The 20,025-nt window shown below is 39.9% G+C and overlaps 5 protein-coding genes across 5 annotated transcripts; 2 read left to right on the forward strand and 3 right to left on the reverse strand.

Moving 5' to 3' along the window:
- Window positions 1–172: 172 nt before the first annotated feature.
- On the reverse strand, window positions 173–13,950 carry LOC136242180 (DNA-directed RNA polymerase III subunit RPC1-like). The gene is made up of 39 exons (XM_066033599.1): window positions 13,632–13,950; window positions 13,442–13,577; window positions 13,230–13,379; window positions 12,862–13,021; window positions 11,290–11,381; window positions 10,923–11,095; window positions 10,773–10,872; window positions 10,641–10,718; window positions 9,860–9,997; window positions 9,762–9,809; window positions 9,615–9,712; window positions 9,001–9,142; window positions 8,808–8,948; window positions 5,707–5,776; window positions 5,529–5,656; window positions 5,347–5,482; window positions 5,183–5,295; window positions 4,997–5,133; window positions 4,589–4,676; window positions 4,421–4,532; window positions 4,124–4,237; window positions 3,980–4,075; window positions 3,864–3,925; window positions 3,653–3,808; window positions 3,479–3,603; window positions 3,206–3,277; window positions 3,109–3,155; window positions 2,960–3,052; window positions 2,649–2,896; window positions 2,514–2,600; window positions 2,382–2,450; window positions 2,206–2,322; window positions 1,884–1,998; window positions 1,606–1,678; window positions 1,456–1,555; window positions 1,339–1,407; window positions 894–957; window positions 314–383; window positions 173–262 (listed from the first exon to the last, which is right to left on the reverse strand). The coding sequence occupies exons 1-39, from the start codon at window positions 13,685–13,687 to the stop codon at window positions 190–192; spliced, it is 4,146 nt and encodes a 1,381-aa protein (XP_065889671.1). The 5' UTR covers window positions 13,688–13,950; the 3' UTR covers window positions 173–189.
- Window positions 13,717–15,259, forward strand: LOC136242187 (uncharacterized). The gene is made up of 4 exons (XM_066033609.1): window positions 13,717–13,855; window positions 13,923–13,993; window positions 14,038–14,084; window positions 14,137–15,259. The coding sequence occupies exons 1-4, from the start codon at window positions 13,760–13,762 to the stop codon at window positions 15,225–15,227; spliced, it is 1,305 nt and encodes a 434-aa protein (XP_065889681.1). The 5' UTR covers window positions 13,717–13,759; the 3' UTR covers window positions 15,228–15,259.
- On the reverse strand, window positions 15,214–17,831 carry LOC136242189 (sin3 histone deacetylase corepressor complex component SDS3-like). Its single transcript, XM_066033613.1, has 13 exons — window positions 17,689–17,831; window positions 17,589–17,640; window positions 17,481–17,536; window positions 17,354–17,425; window positions 17,130–17,149; window positions 17,021–17,080; window positions 16,431–16,527; window positions 16,287–16,382; window positions 16,103–16,207; window positions 15,605–15,677; window positions 15,501–15,554; window positions 15,418–15,448; window positions 15,214–15,370 (listed from the first exon to the last, which is right to left on the reverse strand). Exons 1-13 carry the CDS (start codon window positions 17,783–17,785, stop codon window positions 15,275–15,277), a joined length of 909 nt encoding a protein of 302 aa, XP_065889685.1. The 5' UTR covers window positions 17,786–17,831; the 3' UTR covers window positions 15,214–15,274.
- On the forward strand, window positions 17,751–19,141 carry LOC136242194 (derlin-2-like). Its single transcript, XM_066033618.1, has 6 exons — window positions 17,751–17,911; window positions 17,962–18,101; window positions 18,300–18,393; window positions 18,452–18,647; window positions 18,695–18,785; window positions 18,884–19,141. The coding sequence occupies exons 1-6, from the start codon at window positions 17,822–17,824 to the stop codon at window positions 19,029–19,031; spliced, it is 759 nt and encodes a 252-aa protein (XP_065889690.1). The 5' UTR covers window positions 17,751–17,821; the 3' UTR covers window positions 19,032–19,141.
- On the reverse strand, window positions 19,036–20,014 carry LOC136242196 (vacuolar protein sorting-associated protein 29-like). Its single transcript, XM_066033620.1, has 6 exons — window positions 19,931–20,014; window positions 19,797–19,871; window positions 19,633–19,749; window positions 19,424–19,582; window positions 19,303–19,379; window positions 19,036–19,250 (listed from the first exon to the last, which is right to left on the reverse strand). The coding sequence occupies exons 1-6, from the start codon at window positions 19,934–19,936 to the stop codon at window positions 19,139–19,141; spliced, it is 546 nt and encodes a 181-aa protein (XP_065889692.1). The 5' UTR covers window positions 19,937–20,014; the 3' UTR covers window positions 19,036–19,138.
- Window positions 20,015–20,025: the final 11 nt, after the last annotated feature.

Genomic DNA, 20,025 nt, shown 5'->3' on the forward strand with positions numbered 1-20,025 from the left:
TTTATGATTATATAGTTTCTTGGAAACCCCAGAAACCCCCCTAAAACTGCCCCTGAACAGTCACTAGTTTTTACAACATGAAGCATCAAGTTTCGCCAGGAGCTTATAAGTGTCAAAGACAATGAAGCAAGAGTTGGAGATGATTTCTGTATTAACTGTCAGAGGTGAACTGAATATTGTACAAAATCATTAACTGGTGCTATGATGATCTGTCAAGTCAAATAAAAGTGGTTGCCGCCATGGTTTCATTGGTTCTTTAACCCTACACAATAGCCATGGTAACTAGTGATGGTAGTCATGGCAACAGACTCACTGTAGTAGTAAAGTGAACAGTCCAGTCCCCACTGGTATAGGGTTACCAACTATCACTGATTCACTGACACCTGTGACCAAGTTTATCATGTTAATATTGTACAATGGAATTTACTAATATTGTTAACAATGTATGATTAGACATAGGTTCACACACATGAGTTTTCAGCAAATAATTAATAAAAGCTTTACAGCACTTTTGACCTACCCACTAATTGAGTGGGGTATTTATTTTAAATGGTGATCATCCGGTGAATAATAAATATGGAGAACGTGCTGTTTATAATGAAAGCAAGTCATCTTCATTCCTCAGATGGCTCTAAATTTAATGCTGTTGATAAACAGAAGCAGCAAAAGAAAAGAATTGAAATGATCAACAATAGATTTCATTAGGCCTACTTTGAGACTTTATATTTGTCCAATGCGCTGGAAGCCTTCCAGTTTATAATCAATCATTTAAGACTGGTATTTATATGGCTGGGGTTATGCAGTCTTGGAGTATCATAATATGAAAGTGGCACAACCTTAACTTCCCACGATAAAATCCCTCTATATGACACACTTTATTAGTATTTTCTTACCATTGAGGTCATCCAACTGGCCACGACAAGCTGCATTGAACAAATGATCTGCCGTTTTCTCAAACTACAACACAACCACACATTCCATAATTACTGTAATGAGAGCACGCAACCTGTTAAAGACATAAGCGGTATTGAATCCACCTTAAACAGGTATAATGTTTGATGCAATCAAATTTTATAGAAACAAAGTGCTACTGCCAGAGGCCTCGAGGTAGATTATCTAATGCTTGACGCAAGGTTTTATGTACAGAATCATTGTGAATAAATTTCTCATTTAGAGATAATCATTTCAGGTCAATAATGACAAAACACTCAAAAGGAAGCCAGGTAATATCAAGCAGATAGTACTGTGAAATCTCAACAACACATTTACATATATAACAACAACAATAATAGTGGACTCTGTTGCAGCCCATTCCTCCTCAACAACACTACAACTTACTGATGCTTGCATTAGTGCACTCTCCTTCATTTTTGATATACCAAATCTTGTGATGCCTAACACTTCTCCCTATAGTAGTACCATTATACACTATTACCATGACAACACCTTAGTTACTGTGCTGGTCATCCTATCAGCTAGTAATGCCACATGTCGCTGATCAATACTAATACCATGGTTACTCATTGTGTACACTATCTCTTTAATAATGGTCCCTCTGAAGTGACAGTATGACTCAATAATTGGTACTGCCAGTGATGTGCTTACCTGACTGCTTCTATTCCTAAATAACGCTCAACTTCTATGATGTGATTAGACACTGTAGCCATCCCCTTCACACCTAATAACCAAGTCATAATGTACACTGAGTAGGTAGGGTATACACATAAACTCAAGGCAATAACTCTCATGAATTGAACTCTCAAGATTTAGTAATTAAGTGTGTAGCACAGCAATTTTCAGATACAACAAAAATACTTATATTATTTTAAAAAATCCATTTATATGATATAGTGACAGTACAACTGTTAACTAGACACACCCACCTGGTGTTGCCATGACAGCATCTAGACCAGTTCCTTCCACCAATAACTTGTACTGTTGACCACTTCCACCAGAAGAATCCTCGTGGATGATGGCTCTGCTGACTCCATTGATACCCTGTATTGTGAGGAGGATAGCTAGGAGTTACTATAACATGTCATGGGTGCAACTACATTAACCATTTTTGTTGAGGTACTTCACCACATGTAAATGTATGTTCTATTAGAGATACTGAGGGGAGCAAACATGGTGTGAACACACCCAGATGCCAGTAACAGTTAATTGAGTAAATTACTCTTGTATGCTCAAGGTTGCCTTGCTCACCTTGATCACAACTTGAGGAAGTTCCTCCATCAGATGTTTGATAGCAAAGTATGGTTGATCTTTCTGGTTAATGTTCGGTCTCACCTCTAGGGTGGACGCATCACGTATTGTTATATCCTGAAGTCATGGCAATAACTACTTTAGTAGCACATTTCTATTAACAGTAACAGCTGTACCTCTGGGTTAACCTTTAAACCACGCCATCTAATAATAGCACCAATGATACTATGAATATCAACTTCTAGCTATAAGAATACAAGCAGTTGAGTACTCCTAGTAAGGAAATAATTCAGAATTGAATTGGTTACCTTTAATAGTTTGATTCTGTCACTATCCAGTTTTACTCGGACATGACAAGTCTGCGGAGAATAAATCTCTTGCAGATATTGTGACACCTGTAAAGTGTAAATCATGTGAGCCAATTGCAATCACACAAAGCTAACCTCTCCTAGTTTGGTTCTCTCGAGACGGCCCTTCACTAGCCTAGCAAACTGCTCAGTCCCTGGCCCGTCAAGAGCAGCTGTGATGATTGGAGTACTGATGTTGTGCGAAGCATTGATAATCTCCTTGATACGGGGAACTCCCTGGGTAATGTTCATGGCTGCTACACCAGCAAAATGAAATGTCTTCAGTGTCATCTGTGTGCCAGGCTCTCCAATACTCTGAGCTGCAATTGCTCCAACTGGAGTCCCTAAAACATGGAGCAACAGGAGTATGAAGTACCTCCATTGGTGGGTGTCATTGGATGCACTACCTGGTTCAATTTTTGCCTTTTGAAATTTCTCAGCACAAGTCTGTATGAATTTCTTCAGTTGAGATTGTGTGATTCTATCCACTTCGAGCAAAACTAGAACAAAAAAAGCCAAGTAAAATAATTTCTAACCAACAATAATCTCATCTCACCTTTTGGTTGGTGTTTTTCAGTAACCATAGCTTCATCATCATCAATTCTATGGAAACAATATTCTACCCAAGTGAGATGTACATGCTCATAACTCACTCTTCCTTGTCACGTAACCCTAGCAACTGCCAAGTGTTGGCTAGTTTCTTTGAAGTTGTTTGGATGAAGTCACTGTTGACAAATAAAACACAACATTAACTGGGTTACTTATGATATTAACACACAGAATAAAATGTAAGCATGTGCATATAAAAAAATTCAAAAGTTACAAAGACAAAAGCCACACATCATTTAATTTGTGCATTTCAATCTGGTTGCATACTCTTAATAGTACACAAACAGTGTGCTACCACAACAAAAAAGATTGGTTACCTTAATGCATTCTTAAATGATGGTGTAATCTTTTTTGCAACATCCTTTTCTTGGATCATTTGATCACCTAATTGCTTAATCTGAGAAGGGCTCAGAGCAGCCTCTTCCCGATGTTTATTAGCTACCTATATGTGAGTGTCTAATGAGAAATGGCTTCTCAACATAGCTACTAACTTTAATATAGTTTAGTACACGGTCAAACTCCATTGGCCAACGACTTCCCTCCATGCAGGCAGGATCAAGTCCATCTCCTCCATATTCAAACTGCATAATTGACGAGTCAGCATTTCTGACGGTATTGTCATAGTGGACACATAGGTCTTCTAGTGCCTAGTAATTATCCTTCCCATAATTGTGGTAAACAGGTGGGTGTCATAAGGAATACCTTTACCAATCTTCGTTGCATGTAACCAGTTTCTGCAGTCTTAACTGCTGTATCTACCAGACCTGCCACGGCAACCAAGCATTAAACAGTGCAGTATTACTTCTAATTACACTCACCTTCACGTCCTGCCATTGTGTGAAAGAAGAATTCGGTTGGGGTTAATCCTGAGAAGAAACTGTTACTAACAAAACCTTTAGCAGCCGGTGCCCTAGCTACAATATAAGTCTATAAATTATACACAGAAGTGTGGAGTAGCTTACACTTGCGCTCAAAGTGGGGAAGAGCTCGATCTTCAAATCCATTGGGGATACGTTTCCCTCCAATGGCTTGTTGACCAACACAAGCAGCCATCTGAGATATGTTAATGAATGAACCTGTTACAGAGCATGATTATAGAGGGTTACAATGACATGCATGCAAACACACACACACACACACACACACACACACACACCACACACACACACACACACACACACACACACACACACACACACACACACACACACACACACACACACACACACACACACACACACACACACACACACACACACCTTTAGATCCACACGTTGCCATTATTAAAGGGCTGTTAGTGGGTGGTAACTTTTGCCGGCATGACTTTCCGGTAGCATCTCTTATCTGAGACAACTCCTTCAGGATTACCGCCTGTTAATACAGCACTATAACAACCAAACATAGCAGTCACAGCAAGTCACACCCACCTCAAGAGTCTCCTCAGCAGAGCATCCAGGCTGGGTCTGTAGTCTTCCCTCCTCGTATTGCATGATGTAACCATCACAGGTGTCATAACTGGAGTACAATGCGCAACAAGTAATCATCATTACTACACATGTACATAGTACTACTACACACAAATAGAAGTCTTCAGCTGCTGTTTATGCACTTTGAGACTACAGGAGTTGGTGTGAAGCAAGGTGTTGGACTAGTACCCCACAAGATAGCTGCTCACAGGTGACAACAGAGATACATAAAGTCCCACTAAGAGCTCATCAATTACTCACGACATAAACAGCTCAAAGCATTTTGCTTCCATAGTAACCAATAATACAGCAGGGCACTCACACATTATACATTCACTGACAGACAGACAGACAGACAGAAAGACATACCCTTTCTTCACCAGCTCTTCTTTCTGCATCACCAGCTCCTTGCTGGGAGTCACATCTCCCAGACCGATGGAGAATCCGTAACTGCTGAGGTATGCTGTACTGAGACAGGCCAAACGGGACATGCAATCTGCTGCAACCTGTACCAGATGTCATAGCAACCACTGTAACCAGAATAACAGGTCAAACCTGTTCCCCATGGTCCCTCATCAACACATAGAAGATATTATTCTTTGATCCTGACCCAAGGGAAGCCTTATCAAGTGCACCACATAAATGTTCTCCATCATATATCACCACAACTACCAGAGGATATGACATCACACAGATCATGTGACCTAACATACACTCACATGAGTCATTCACACACAAGTCCTCATTGTTAGAATACTGCTTTCCTTTACAGCGTAAATTAAGTGGTGTGCTTGTACTAGAACCAGGACTTAGTAGACAAGTGATCAATTGTTTACCAGTCCACAGTCGGCATGGCTACATGATGAGACATCAAACACCAGTAACCATGACAAACCGTTACCTTCATTATTGCAGGTGGCGGTAGGTCAATTTTACAGCAAACCAAATCACTTCCTAACATGTTTCCAATGAGCAGACACACCTCCCAGTGTTGGAAGAAATTGTCTTTGTGTGTGAACAGGTAGCTACCTACAGCAGCCATATTGTGCATCACATGATCAATGGTATACACCCCTCACCCGTGATGAAGTCTTGTATGGCTGCAATCAGAGGGTCTCCATTACGTGGAGTAACCAGGTTTAGTTTGGTCTGTTGATGTAAATACACATATAGTAGGATAGAGTGAAACAGTTAAGTGATAGCAATCACAGTAGTTGAGATCTTAGATAGCTATAAATATAACTACAGTATGTACTGGAGGGTGTAATAGTCAGGAGACATCTATTACAGTGTAGAACATTTGACATTTGTATACCAAATAGCAAAAGTGAGATCAGCAAGAACATGTTTACTAGCTGTTACTGTTACATTAACCCAACAAATTTATTTATTGGAACACTTTTGTGATTGAACTGGTGTGCAAATTTACTTGTTGAATATCTAACAACAAGACAGTTACTACATATAGATAGCTGCAGCACTCTTCAAATATCTACTAGTAGTCTAGTATATTCAAAAATTATTGATTCAAAAATGAAGTACGGAAAAAAGTAGTGAAACAAGAGATGAATGATGGTATTAAAGCATAGCCCTACATTTGGCATGCTATAAAAAATTTTGTTGAATGCTAAAAGTAGGGATTTTCCCACTGAGCTATGCTGCAATACCACTATTCATCTCTTGTTTCGTTACTTTTTATCGGTTGGATCCCTACTACATTATAAAATTTTCTTCAGTTTTTTTTTGTTGTAGCATACAGCTATACACATATGACTGTTCTATTAGGGTGACTGCTGTATTAGAGTATCTTAGCCTCTATTATAGCCTACCAAGACTGAGGCAGGGATGGATCCAGGGGATTTCTGAAGTTACAAGAAACTGGTCAGAAAATTGATTTTGCATTGGTTTCCAAAGGTATCAAAGGATTGAAATACTCTAATAGAGCAGTCAACTACCCTAATAGAACAGTCACGTTTTGTATTGTAAGTTACTTAGTTTACCTGTACCAACACAGTAAAAACAGTCTAAAATTATATCTCAAGAGTGTCTAGACCTGAAATTTTTTTCCTGGGGGAATTCCCCGGAGGCCCCTATAATTGCATCAATGTCTGTTGTTTGCTTCAAACTTCCACCTCTTAACCCCCTCACCGCCAAATATTTAGAGGTTCCAATCTACTGCTTCTAAACTGCTGTAACTTACACACCATACCTATAAAACTATTATTATTTTACTTGCTATAGAACAAGGAATTCGATTATCAAGTTGCTGTTTACACAAGAGCAACCACAAAACCATTATATAACTTTAAAGCGCAAAAATCGATCTAAGTGAAACCAAACATGAAATTTCACAACTTCACAGGCTAGCACTGTTTATAGTAACACAATAAACATTGCTAGCCTGTTTACAGTTGAAGCGATTATCTCTAAGTCTGGTTTTCCAGCATTTGAGCAAGTGCACATGCACATACAGGCACAAGGTCACTGTTTCAAGGCGTACAAAAGTACACGCCACTCCAACCTATACAATCCCTCTCCTTACTGTTTCTCTTCATTAGTAGTGCCATTATCACTTTGAAGAATTGTCTACAATGCTTGTTTTCGACATTCCAAAAGTACGTGATTACATCATCTAACTGCACGAGAGACCGGTTATCCCTGTTCCTGTTCACTTAAGGGCGTGCTCGCTACAGGATAAGCGCAGGGGCTATTAAAACACTTGACTGAAGTTACAGAGCGTTTAGAATGTGATGCTACAGGTGTTTATATATTGAAACCGCCATATGGCGGTTGTGGCGGTGAGAGGGTTAACTCTTTAGCCTGCTCCTGATACTATTCCAGCACAAGCAAGCATAAGCAGCCTGTATTCTAACATATGTTGCTAACGTATGTTTAAACTGTTAACTTTAAAGATATTCTGGTGAAACCAGATTCGGAGAGCATGCCTCAGATCCCCTAGATTTAAGTGTGCATACAATGGAAAATTTGGAAACCTGTCACCAAAATTCCTGGAGCCGCCCTTGTGAGGTATGGTCACTATTCCTTATTTTCACTGTGCTATTATTATTATAAATACAGCTAAACCAGTAAGGGGTGTGGTTGTCGTTTTCGAGTAAATGTGTGGTCTCCATGCTCGATTGTTACTAATCAACCAAGATGATTCATTTATGGGCATGGTCTCAAACCTATTGTGAAGTTACAGGCGTCTAACGGGTGTCAAGTATATTTCTTTAAAGCATCTAAGTATGTTGCTCAAGGAAAGCGTTTAATTAAAATTAACATCTGGACATGGTTTCACTGCATGAAGAAGACTACAACCAGCCTGATTGAAGATAAAAGGAAAGATGGGGAGCAGTCATTGGAACCCATCCTACTGGTGAGGTGGCACAAAATGGTGGCCGGTTGCTGCTTTGTTTGGCCTTCAGCTTTGTAACCATGGTCCGGCAGGCTGGCAGATGAAAATTCGAGCTTGGGCAATTTAAAAAAAAGCTAGATTCTATAATTGTTTTCTTGTTTTTAATGCTGTATTTTGATGTTGGAATCAGGATGGACTAATACTATTCCGTAAAGGTAATTTTGTCGTGAAAGATGTTTCTAGGATGATATTAAAGGCAGAATTTTGTGTCATTTTAGAGGCAATCCCTACTTTTTGATAGTATTCTATACTACACTTGTGAAGAGCCATTACTGGAGCTAAACCAATGAAAAACCTATGAAAAGTGAAGTTTTCATTGGTAGCTTTCATTAGTGGCCATGAAAATGTAGTGAAATTGCATTTCACAGGATATTCAACATGAAAACCGATGAAAGTTCAATAAAAACGCTTTAAAAATAATCCAATAAAAGCAAGAGTTCATAATATAAAGAGGCCCTCTTTATATTATGAACTCTTGATAAAAGTAAATGAAAATTTTTATTATTTGGTTATCATTGATCATTTTCAACAATTTTCCTGATAATTACCCTCCATTTCACTACATTTTCATGGCCACCCATGAAAGCTACCACCAAAAAGCTATGGGTTCTTTCATTGGTTTTTCATTGGTTTAGCTCCAGTAGTGAGGTAGCCCTACAATCTGAATTACATAACTTTATTGGCATTCCCTTATTGGACCACATGTGCAAAAATACAGAGAATGCAGCACTGTCACTATGGCAACCAAACAACATGACTCCCTACCCCCATCAGTAGCATGGCTTCAGCTTTGGCCTCTTCAGTTTGAGGAAAGTGAACATTCATTTCATCTCCATCAAAGTCAGCATTATATGGAGTACACACACATTCATTGAACCGGAATGTCCGCCATGGTACAACTTTAGCCTGAAATGTAACGTGTATTTTGTTACCGTGGCAATAGCTTACACAGACTCACATGATGTGACATAATGCTCAGTCTGTGTAGTGAGGGTTGACGGTTGAATAGTAATACGTCACCATCTTTAAGGTGACGTTCCACTACGTCACCAGGGTGAAGACTCTGTGACACCTGCTTGCGGTCAGCGTACTTCAGGAATCTATAGCGACACACATCTATGTAAACTACGTAATATTTGTCAAAACAAATTATGCATTAGATCTATTCTAAAAATGAGTCTGATATTGTAGACTCCTGAATATTGTGTAAGTGGCATAGTAGCAAAAGGAGCTTCTTTTCAGAAGGACTTTCAGGTGCATATACCAGCTAAATAAAAGGGTTGAAGCTCCTGCACCTACAATACAAAGATTGAGATACTCTAATATAGTAATCAGTTGCAGCTAAAATAATTTACCTACTGGAGGCCAAATGGTACAGATCGATACTAGAACAATGCTCAAAATTCAGAGAGATGTGCATTATGTATGAGCAATATACGGACTATCACACGCTTTAAACTTAAAAACTGACATGTTTTCTTATTACTTAATAAGCAGGTGAGTGGATTTTCCAAAGCAGATTTTTTACTCTTGCTAAAACCACCCATTACGCATATACTCCATTTGACACACCTCTTTGTTTCTCCATGTTGTACAAAATTGGCTCCAGGATGGACTGATGGACCATTAAAAACTATCGTCTGTAACTCCTTGATGTTGGCCTTTGTCACCTGTGTGCACAAGTCAGTTGGCATTATGGTCACTACTATACACACATACCCTCTCAGGATAGGTCAACACCTTAGCAACCTCAACTGGTATACCCACCTGTAGTAAATATCCAATCAAATTCATTACAATGGTACTTATATGGTTACCTCATCAATACGTAAATTAGGATCAGGTGATATCACGGTACGACTGGAATAGTCTACACGCTTGCCAGATAGGTTTCCACGGAAGCGGCCTGTTTTACCCTTCAGTCGTTGAACAAATCCTCTTGTTGGTTTGTGAGGCTGTAAACACACAACATCAAATAATTATGCACTTATACTAGCTACACTAACAATGAGTCTACCTAGATGTATTCTCATGGGTACATGAAATTCCCCCCTTCTGCAACTTAACCCCTTCAATACATATTAAAGCCATTCACAATACTTCAACAACTAAATGTTATTGATAAAAAGTGTTGAATCCAGAGGGAGTACAATCCCCATCCCCCCCCACCTTCAAACCAAAGAAAATATTCAAATAAGATCAATACTCCAATAGCAAATGTAACACCCGTGCCCCATTTTACAAAACTTCCCTAGGAGGCTAAGTATACCACAACATGGCGTGCTGCTAAAGCAAGTTTTCATACTAGCGGCTGTCCTTTAATCACAAAAATTACTTCAGGGTCATAAAGTACCCAAAATTATAAACTGTCACTGATCACTACAACTTGTGCTTAATGAAGACTGTACACCCTGAAAGCATAATTTATTGTCACAATTTAGACATCTGTACACAAAAAATTTCAGTGTTAAAATTTATATAATGCATGTAGACTCTGAGGGGACACCCCCAGACCCCTACAAATTAATACATACAACTTACTGACCTCCCATTCCATACCCTGTATTTTCCCCCTGGAAGGGCTGTATGCAAACTTACAGTTTTCTGTAGGGGAATTCCTGGAGTCTCACTGTTGATGTACAATGCTACTTGCAACTGCAGGTAGTCCCAACTTTCCTGCAACAACAAACAAGTGTACGTAGCTTAACAACAACAAATGGGCAGGCATACCATATACATCTCAACTGGAGCTCCAGTGGAATGATGCTTCTGTATGACGTCATTGAGGAATACTATCTCAGTTAGTTTCATTGTAACATCATCCTCAGTACTATGACAAAAACGGTACATTCTGCATAATGTTATGCTTCTGTAACTCACGTTCCGGCCTGCGTCTCTGAGACAACAGAAGGACGAATACAAGCTGGTGGAACCAGCAACCTTGTCACCAGGAGGTCGGCTGGGTGTGTCCCTGATGCCATTCCTAACAATGGTACCTGACTGTCTGGGATGGCCTTAAATAACTCCATCACTTGCAGTGGATTGAGCACCTCCTAACCATCATAGGAATTGCCATAAAGTGTATGTGGTGACAACTCAAATATAAATTTGAAAGATAAGATACTTTCTGGAGAAAAATCACATCTGATCTAGTTATACTCTTATTAAAAAAACTGCTAAACATGCTGGTATGCATCAACTGTACTGGAAACACAATACAAGGAATTAAGTCACATTAAATTCTTACCTGTTTCTTGCCTGGGGCAGTAGTGACATCAGGGTTCTTTGCGACTGGCAGTTCGTGACATATCTTGAATGGACCAGACTTCTTAACTGTACCTAAATGAATAATTACAACTATAATTTCCATAGATCGAAGTAGGGAGTTGTGTCACAGTGCAGAGGATTGATTGATTTGATTATTGATTTAACCTCATGGTAATCGGCACAGTTGTTCTTTGGAGTAAACACACATACATACACATTACAAAAACCAACAAAGGAATAAGTATACAATTACAACTACAAAGAAAAACAAGACATGCGCATAACAAGCTGGTTACAAAGTACAACTACTACTACAAATGATCACAAATAGTGACTGAGAAGTTGGAAGATGAAAAAAGGTTGTTTGGCAATTCGTTCCACCAATGTGACAGTGTTTTAGTGGAGGCTATACATTACAAAAGTATGTTGGAATAAATCTGGATGAACATCTTGTTTCATAGCAGTGATTTTGTCCGAATGAAATTGATGCATTGAGTAAACTACTATTTCTATTGGTGTAGGTGTTATTCATGGCACACGAAGAACGAAATTTCACTAAAGATGGAACAGATAGCAATTCAGTTTCTTGCGGTGGTGAGTCAGTAATACATGTACCTCAATAGTGTAAAAGCTGAGGAGTACGCTACAACATAATCCTATCAAGTGCAATTTACACAATTAACCAAGAGTTGTAAGGTTGGTTTAATACAGAGAAGGACTTGTAAGGACCCAGTGATGCATTTGTACACCCTGTCCTTTAGAATATTTGACATCTATCTGAGGTATCAGTGTTGAATCAGTCCAACATTTCTTTAAGAATACAAGATGAATAAATATTAATGGATATATGAAGCCCAGGGAGGTAGGAGAAGCCCACATCAATTTGTAATGGAATTACGTAAGGCCCTTAGCACTACTAAAATATATTCAAAAGAAACGGATTCTTTTATCTCTCTATAGCAATATATCCAACACGGACGTTGTTTGTGGGTGTTGGAGACCGTTAGTGGTGAATAGGTGATCAACTTGTGTTGTCATTTTGGAACGCTGATTTCTTCGTAGTTTTGTACAGTATTTCTTCACAAAAATCACACCTTCGTAAAGTACAAACACGGTAGAATTCAAATATCTATTGAACCTCTTCATTGATATTTTGTACAGTAACCATTCACTCATGTGAAATATTTTCAAGCATCACTTAAGTGCATTGTGTAATGTACATCAGTTCACGTGGGCTTGTCCTACCTCCTCTGTATGAAGCCATTACTAAGATGTGAAAGACGCTTGGGGGACTTTATGGCATCATGTAGGGCACTTCTTTGCTGTTTAGTTTATAATAAACACTTTTTAAAAGTCAAGTGTTAATTAATTAAACACCTTACTGGACTGCAGTTGCTAAGGTAGTTCTGTGTACATGTTCAAACTAGAAATGTGTTTGATGTTTGATATACATAGTACCTTCATTCTAGACACTTTACAGCAGTGTCCTAATCAAAGGGGTTATAACATATACACATATTTACCAATAAGACCATAAACAAGTACCACTTACCAGCCGTGCTATTACAGTGGGGACATGTGGACGTCTTCTTACACTTGAGGACAACCTTCTTGTAAAGGGCCTCCTTGACAAACACAGAGATATCCGGACGATCAAGCAGCTCAGTATACTCTCTGATTAGTTGTTTAGTTAACAGTAGCTGACCACACACCTGTATGAGTGACAATATACATGGCACCATTGTGTCTACATCAATGGTGGTAAAAGACTCTTTAACAAACTTGTCTTGAATGGTTACTTTTTTAATCTGACTACTTTATTAGGAAATTTTACTGAAACTGACAAACCCCATCCCCATGCCAAGTTCGCTATCAATTTCTGCCACCAATTCTCAAAATGGTCTAACACAAGTGACTCACTTTACAGATACACTGTAGGATCACTAAGACATGTTTGAAGTATCCAATATGGAACACTGGCAGTTCAAGGTCTATGTAACCACAATGGCCAATACACTCTGCCAAGTTCTTTTTACAAGTGCTACAGGTTGCATCCTTGCTGCTGATTCCCTGCACATGCATGGTGATAAATAATTCCCCCACCCCACCTACCCACCATGTTACACCCTTACCATGCGGCGATCCAGTACACCAAATACTGCTGGCTCACGTGAGTTGTCCTGCAAGTACAAAGCCTTGTTCACAACATGCACATGGGCTAATCTCTGCATCTCAGACGAGGAAAGAAGTGTGAATCTCATCTTAGAACTGTGGATGGATACGTATAACAACAGCAATACAGAATGTTTACTAATAACACACATTTTCTTATCAATTCCCGTCTCGTGGAACTGCTCTTTTACCATATCACTAGCCATCTTCTTCCGTGCAGCCGAGCAGGCGTTATATAGAGTAAGCGTATTCTTACGTTTTGGTGCACAAGTACTAGCATGTCGGAGGAGTCGGAAAGCAGCGCAGTCGCTGCTCCCGTGAGCTACCAACACAAATACAAATCTCTGAAAAGAAAACTAAAGTTTCTTGTTTACGTAAGTTAGCAACCTCGTATTGACAACCCATTAGTTACTTTCACGTGTTGCTACATATTGACACCAGGAGCAGGAGTTATTTAAGGAGGAGTTGGAGAAATGCCACAAGAAGGTGCTCCGGTTAACGCAGGATAAGAGGTGTGGCTATAATTGTGTATAATAACATTATTGTTTACCAACAGCTTTTTGCTGGATCGACTGATGAGATACGAGTCTGTATACATGTCAGGTTTGTGTAGTGTGCTAGTGTTGTCATGGTGACTAGTGTGATGTATGTACAGAGGACGATACATTGTCATGGTTGAGTGACGAGGAAAGTAGTTCAGAGAGTACCGTTGGTAGTAGTGCTCCACCACCAAAACTTATCCGCAAGACACAACCCATAGTACCTACTGCCACCATGTCGGCCAGTCTGAAAGTACCCAGTAAGAAGGAGACAACTGGTCTGGTACCACGGATAGACAACAAATCGCCAGTCGCCTCCAAGAGACTGCCACAGAAATCAAGTAAAATATTATTGAGTAATAGTACTGTTAAAATTGCCAGCAAACCCACATCATTGTCATCATCAATGGAAGTGAATCGCACAACAGTGACTCCGTCTCCATCTTCATTAATGATTAGAATTCCTTTACCATTAGTAAAGCAGCAACAGACAGCAACAGCTGCAGCACCCACTGCTGCTGTTGTTAAGAAGACACTTGGTAGTGGTAGTAGCAGTTTGAGTAGCTCTGATGATTTGAGTGAATCTGATAGTGAGGCACAGGCAAATGATGTTACAGTGACACCAACCACAGCCTCTGTCACCCCTTCTAATGCCATGGAGCTTGTAAAGACGACAATTTTGAGAGTACCACATAGCACTGCTCCCAATAGAACTGTAAATGTTGTTACTAAGCAATTACCAATGGCCACCACAGCAGAGACGACTGTTACCAAAGCAACCACAATCAGTCAGGTGATCTCCAAACCAACACTTACTATTCCTAGTCAACAGCAGTTACTGCTGAAGCCATTGTCATCAAAGAATGCTTCGAACATTAGCCAGAGACTAGCTAGTATATATTCACCTACTCAAGTGAAGGCCTTTCAGTTAGGTAAATCAGCCACGTCACCCAAGGCCACTGGTACTCTTCCATTTGCAGCATTCACTTGGTCTAATCGGACATCATCTAGTAGCACAACTGTCACAAATACCACGGACTCTTCCAGCAGTGGTTTCACCTTATTGTCTCCTAGTAATGCAACTAAACTACAGTTACCATTCACCAGCTTAACATCTAATCAAACTGGAGCATTTCGTGTCATCGCTCAGACTGCACCAGTGAGCACAACAAACGACACAGCACAACATAATGTCACTCAGCAATAATTTATTACAATATTAATATAGTAGTTAATTTATATTATTTACAACATTCATGCACTGCGTCTCTTCATTGTATACTTTCCCTTCACTAGTTGGCTGAGGTAGACCTTCAACTTGTAGTTGTCTGGTAGTCTCTTTATCCAAACCTGTGGGTGGGTATGGCTGGTAACCCAGCAACAATGTCACAACTTACCTCATTAGTTCCAAACGATGTGATTACTCCACTATCAGAGAATTGTGTCACATACGAAATGCTAACTCAAAAGTGATGCTTACCTTTCTTGGCCGTGTTCTTTTGATTCGATAAAAACCATCTGATTTTTGTGGAACCTGCAGAAGGTTTAGCAGTAGTAATGTCACAGGGAGGATTGTCTACTAACCATCTCTTGTCGTAGAACAACTTGCCATCTTCAATACGAGCCTCAAACACGCTAGTACCATCACTGTTCACTGCTACAGTGATCAGACATGGAAGAGTAAGTCAAGAACAAGTATAGCTAACTATCTGCTGTTAACAACTTAGATCAGCCTAAGCTTCACTGCTAGGACTCAAATCAATGGTTTACAAAGTTGCAACATACATATGTTACCATTACATGTACAGGTAGTGATATTGAGACTAGAAAACTTAACAATGCTCTCCCAATATTAATCCCTTGTTTACATAAAAAAATAGGTTTAGTGGTTGGTAGGTAAACATGGCTGGTGCCAGCATGATTCAATAAACCATGATTTAAAAAAACATTCACAACAAAATATTTAAATTATACACACATTAAATAAATAACCTCTGCATGAAATGGCTTCAGGATTGTAAAACATATAGACACATAGTCTTGGCTGCTTGACACATGAATTATTGCAAACACAAAACTTACTTGGTGATGCGACATTCTTTGCTGTTAGAGGATTTCTGGCCTTGTAGATAGTCCTCAAGTCTTCATCAATCTCTTGGTCATCAAGGAGATACATTAGTGAGGACAGTGGATAGCAGTTAAAGAACACTACAAGTTATAAGCTGCCTATATCAAATATAAACCACACTCTGTACAAGCAGGATATAAGTCACTGCTTTTCTCCTCTTCTCAGGAACGGGTATAGGGTCGTTTGCACGTCGCCGCAACTTGCGAGTACTAACTGGTTTAGGTTCCAGTACATCTATTGTAATGCAATAACAAGCCATGCCTGCCAAACAGCTCCACCCACCTCCTCCAACTTCCATAGTGTTCTTCTCAAGCTCAGCATGTCTCCTCTTGTCCAATAGATCAGCTATGAGGCACTCCTTTAGCTCAGCTTCCTTCACCTATCACCACAGCATTTTACATGTACGCATATGAAATCACACCAAAACAACATTTGGAAAAGCACACACCAACTGGTGTTTGATCACACCAACTTTGTTATACTATCTAATATGCTTCTGTACATGAATTATTGGAGGGCAATAAATATTGATACAACTGTAAAGATCAGTGAGAGCATGTTCAGTGGGTATCAATTAGTGTTGTCTTAGCACAAATCATCTGAGTCAAACTGTCACCATGAGCACTAAGTGCCTCTAAAATAAGTACTGTGTTTCAGGTGTTTAAACCATAGTTTCACGAAGGCCAAAATGGTAAATTCAACAGTGAAACACTGGTGAGTTTGCTACAGTTGCTGCTACATGTATACAACAACTATAGCAGACTGTAGCTGGCTGTGATGCATGCCTCAGAGTGGATTCGCCTTATTATGGTGTGGATCAGAGCTTGTGTGTACCCTTCCCTTGCCAGCTGGATCCATCCCTGGTGCTATACCTTAAACTCTTCTTGAGCTGCTTCACACTCAGTCTCATACTCCGACTGTGCACATAGTGTCTGTACCAATAGCCACATGAGTACACATTCTAATTGATGCCACACTCACTTCGTACTGTTTAAAACACTCTAATAAAGAAAGCACCAAAATAAGAGATGATACAGATTAAAGATACACAAAAACATAAATGGAAAGGTAAAGACCAACTACAAAGCAGTATTCTGTTTGTCCTATATTTAGAGGGATGTTGAAATGTTAGCCCCATTTTTAGATGGTGGTATCAAGTTTGTGTCTATCACAAAAAGGTACGTGTGCTACTAGTACAAACTGACCAGCAATAAATATCCTGTGTCGCTTAGATGTTGCTTGTTGCTCCAACTCTGACAGGTATTGACTGTGTGTCCCTGGTGGGTGTATGTGGGTCACAGTGCAATAGTATCAGTAAAAAGTAGTACATACCTTGTTCTAGTGCTACTAGCTGCTGTTTAAGTGCCTTAATCTTTTCTACCACAGAACTGTAGAGGTGTCAAATTAATACTAGAGGCTCAAACATTGTTCAAGTACTACCTTCCATCTTCTAGTTTAGGCGCCAAATCCGTTTCACTAGCGTCCTCTGTATCTATATTACAAACCTTACCAGTCCTGACAGCACCGTTATACATCGTACCTTCTTCTGATAAGTTAGCTTTCCTGATAACGTCCACTTCAGTTGACATTGCTACATACAGATAAATAATTTCGATTGTGGGACTAGTGGGCAACATTATTATAGAGTGAATTTTCGATTGTGGTACACAGTTATGGCGGCGTCTTTCAGAGACGAATATTTCCTTATCCCGTTCGTGACTAGGACATACACCACGATGTGTGTGTTCACTACAGTGGCAGTGGTAAGTGCACGTGTTTAAATGGCGTCGTGTATGAGCCTGTCTCGCTCCAGCAATTGGACATCATAACGCCATTCCAGCTGTACTTCAACCCCGCGTTGATATTCAGACACTATCAGTTGTGGCGGCTGGTGACCAACTTCCTTTTCTTTGGTCCCATTGGATTCAACTTCTTATTCAACATGATCTTCATGTATCCTTGTAAAAGACTTAACAACAATGGATATTATACACAAGGGAGTAGTCTATGGCAACCAATTTTTGGAGGGTTTATAGTACATGGTACTGTGATGTCTGAGAATGGTGAATTGATGTATGAGAATGGTGAATTGATGTATGACTGTAACCTTTGAGGGTCCCTTAGGGCACTGTCATCTCCTTAACTGTTCAGTTATCGTTACTGTCGCTGGCTAGAAGAAGGATCATTCAGGAATAGAACTGCTGACTTCATCTGTATGTTCTTGTTTGGAGGCACTTTGATGACGGTAGGCAGCTCTGCTTGTGTGTTTTAGATCTTAGCAGCATACTTGTAACTAACTGCAGGTGTTCGCCCTCTTCATCAATATGGTGTTCCTGGGACAGGCGTTCACCATCATGTTAGTGTATGTGTGGAGCAGAAGGAACCCTTACGTCAGTATGAGCTTCTTTGGTCTGCTAACATTTCAAGCACCCTACCTTCCCTGGGTGCTGTTTGCTTTCTCACTGTTACTAGGCAACTCGGTTATTGTAGACATATTAGGTGGGTATACGATGACATCACATATAGCGACCATATTCCCTTTGTAGGTATCACTGTGGGTCACATATATTATTTCCTGGAAGATGTGTTCCCTAACAAGCCAGGTGGATTCCATATTCTGAAGACCCCAGGATTACTGTAAGTTTGTGTACACTGTACACATTGGCTAAGCATGTCAAGTTAAAGAAAAAAAACAGTCTGGACTGCATAAAATACAACAATTTCTTATTTTGTAGCAAACTGCTGTTTGACCCAGTGGAAGATGTGGCTGGTTATGAGCCGTTGCCAGAGGACAGGCCAGGTGGATTCCTCTGGGGTGATCAACAACAACCAGAACAAGAACAACAGCAGCAGCAGGAACAACAGGACAATGATCCCCATTAATCAATTTACCACACAAAATACATCATTCAAAATATTATATTAAATTACTTCAGTTGTCATCTTGTAGGTGTATGCATGTGTGATGTTGAAAAGGATGCCAGTTGCCATTATTTCTTGTATTCAACTTTCTGTACTTTTACCTCCTTCTGGAGCTGGTAAACATAGGCTACCAAATTGTCCCCTTGGATGTCCATTAGTGCAAATGATGGGATAACATTGCTGTAATGAAGTTGTAGATGCCTTCAGGGTGAGAATTACACAAATCACTCACTTGTCAAGAGCATTATATGCTCCAGTTGCTGAGCCAGGGTTTAAATAAAACTTTCCCTCATGTACTTGAGCCTCGAACTATCAAACAGGTAACACTAGAGCAATGTAGAGTAATAACTTACCTTGTGTGTGTGCCCTGATATGAGAATATCAACATCTAACTGACGCTGGAAAAGTGACAGGCTTTCGATGTCGCCCCATGGGACCACCTGGTGTCCATGAATGAGGCCAATTTTGAAGTTTCCAACACTGACCACCTTCTGGTCTGGATATGCTGAAACCTACATCAACACCTCAGTTTAAAATACATCTGTCAAGTGAAACTCCTTACATCATCAAAATCTCCCTTCACAACATGCACATCACTCGCGATGGTCTTCAGGTAGTCGTACGTCTCTTTGGTACACAAGTTACCTGTGCATATCACGTGCTGGATCTTGCCAGGGACCTGTACGACACCCTGCATGGGGAAGTGCAGCACAAATGGTGACCTACCAGGAGTTTTTTGAACTGGGGCGGTAGCGAGTGCTGACGGTGAGGAATATGGAAATCTCCAATGACCAGTACGAGCTGCGTGCAATACAACATCCATAAAAACTGATGCGAGCGAGTGAACCCTTTAAACTTACCACCATGCCTGATTTCTGACTCTTCTTTTTCAAGCAAGCACGTGATCACCTAGTTTCTCGCAAACGCCCATACTTTATTTCAAGCGCGCAGTGCT

Source organism: Dysidea avara, chromosome 13 (genome assembly GCF_963678975.1).
Source record: "Dysidea avara chromosome 13, odDysAvar1.4, whole genome shotgun sequence".
Lineage (NCBI taxonomy): Eukaryota > Metazoa > Porifera > Demospongiae > Dictyoceratida > Dysideidae > Dysidea > Dysidea avara.

Bases quoted from the DNA above. Each gene is read 5' to 3' on its own strand.
- LOC136242180 (XM_066033599.1), bottom strand. From the start codon at position 13,687: ATGGCTAGTGATATGGTAAAAGAGCAGTTCCACGAGACGGGAATTGAT. The intron at 11,096-11,289 runs GTAAGAATTTAA...TATGATGGTTAG, and splicing joins CTGCCCCAGGCAAGAAACAG to GAGGTGCTCAATCCACTGCA. The intron at 1,556-1,605 runs GTAAGCACATCA...CTGTCACTTCAG, and splicing joins TTAGGAATAGAAGCAGTCAG to AGGGACCATTATTAAAGAGA.
- LOC136242187 (XM_066033609.1), top strand. From the start codon at position 13,760: ATGTCGGAGGAGTCGGAAAGCAGCGCAGTCGCTGCTCCCGTGAGCTAC. The intron at 13,994-14,037 runs GTGTGGCTATAA...GTTTACCAACAG, and splicing joins CGGTTAACGCAGGATAAGAG to CTTTTTGCTGGATCGACTGA. The intron at 14,085-14,136 runs GTTTGTGTAGTG...ATGTATGTACAG, and splicing joins CGAGTCTGTATACATGTCAG to AGGACGATACATTGTCATGG.
- LOC136242189 (XM_066033613.1), bottom strand. From the start codon at position 17,785: ATGTTGCCCACTAGTCCCACAATCGAAATTATTTATCTGTATGTAGCA. The intron at 17,537-17,588 runs GTAGTACTTGAA...ACACCTCTACAG, and splicing joins CCTAAACTAGAAGATGGAAG to TTCTGTGGTAGAAAAGATTA. The intron at 16,208-16,286 runs ATATCCTGCTTG...ACTGCTATCCAC, and splicing joins GAGGAGAAAAGCAGTGACTT to TGTCCTCACTAATGTATCTC.
- LOC136242194 (XM_066033618.1), top strand. From the start codon at position 17,822: ATGGCGGCGTCTTTCAGAGACGAATATTTCCTTATCCCGTTCGTGACT. The intron at 18,102-18,299 runs GTATCCTTGTAA...TTAACTGTTCAG, and splicing joins TTATTCAACATGATCTTCAT to TTATCGTTACTGTCGCTGGC. The intron at 18,394-18,451 runs GTAGGCAGCTCT...AACTAACTGCAG, and splicing joins TTGGAGGCACTTTGATGACG to GTGTTCGCCCTCTTCATCAA.
- LOC136242196 (XM_066033620.1), bottom strand. The intron at 19,380-19,423 runs GTAAGTTATTAC...CCTGTTTGATAG, and splicing joins TATCAGGGCACACACACAAG to TTCGAGGCTCAAGTACATGA. The intron at 19,251-19,302 runs GTGAGTGATTTG...ACTTCATTACAG, and splicing joins GCATATAATGCTCTTGACAA to CAATGTTATCCCATCATTTG.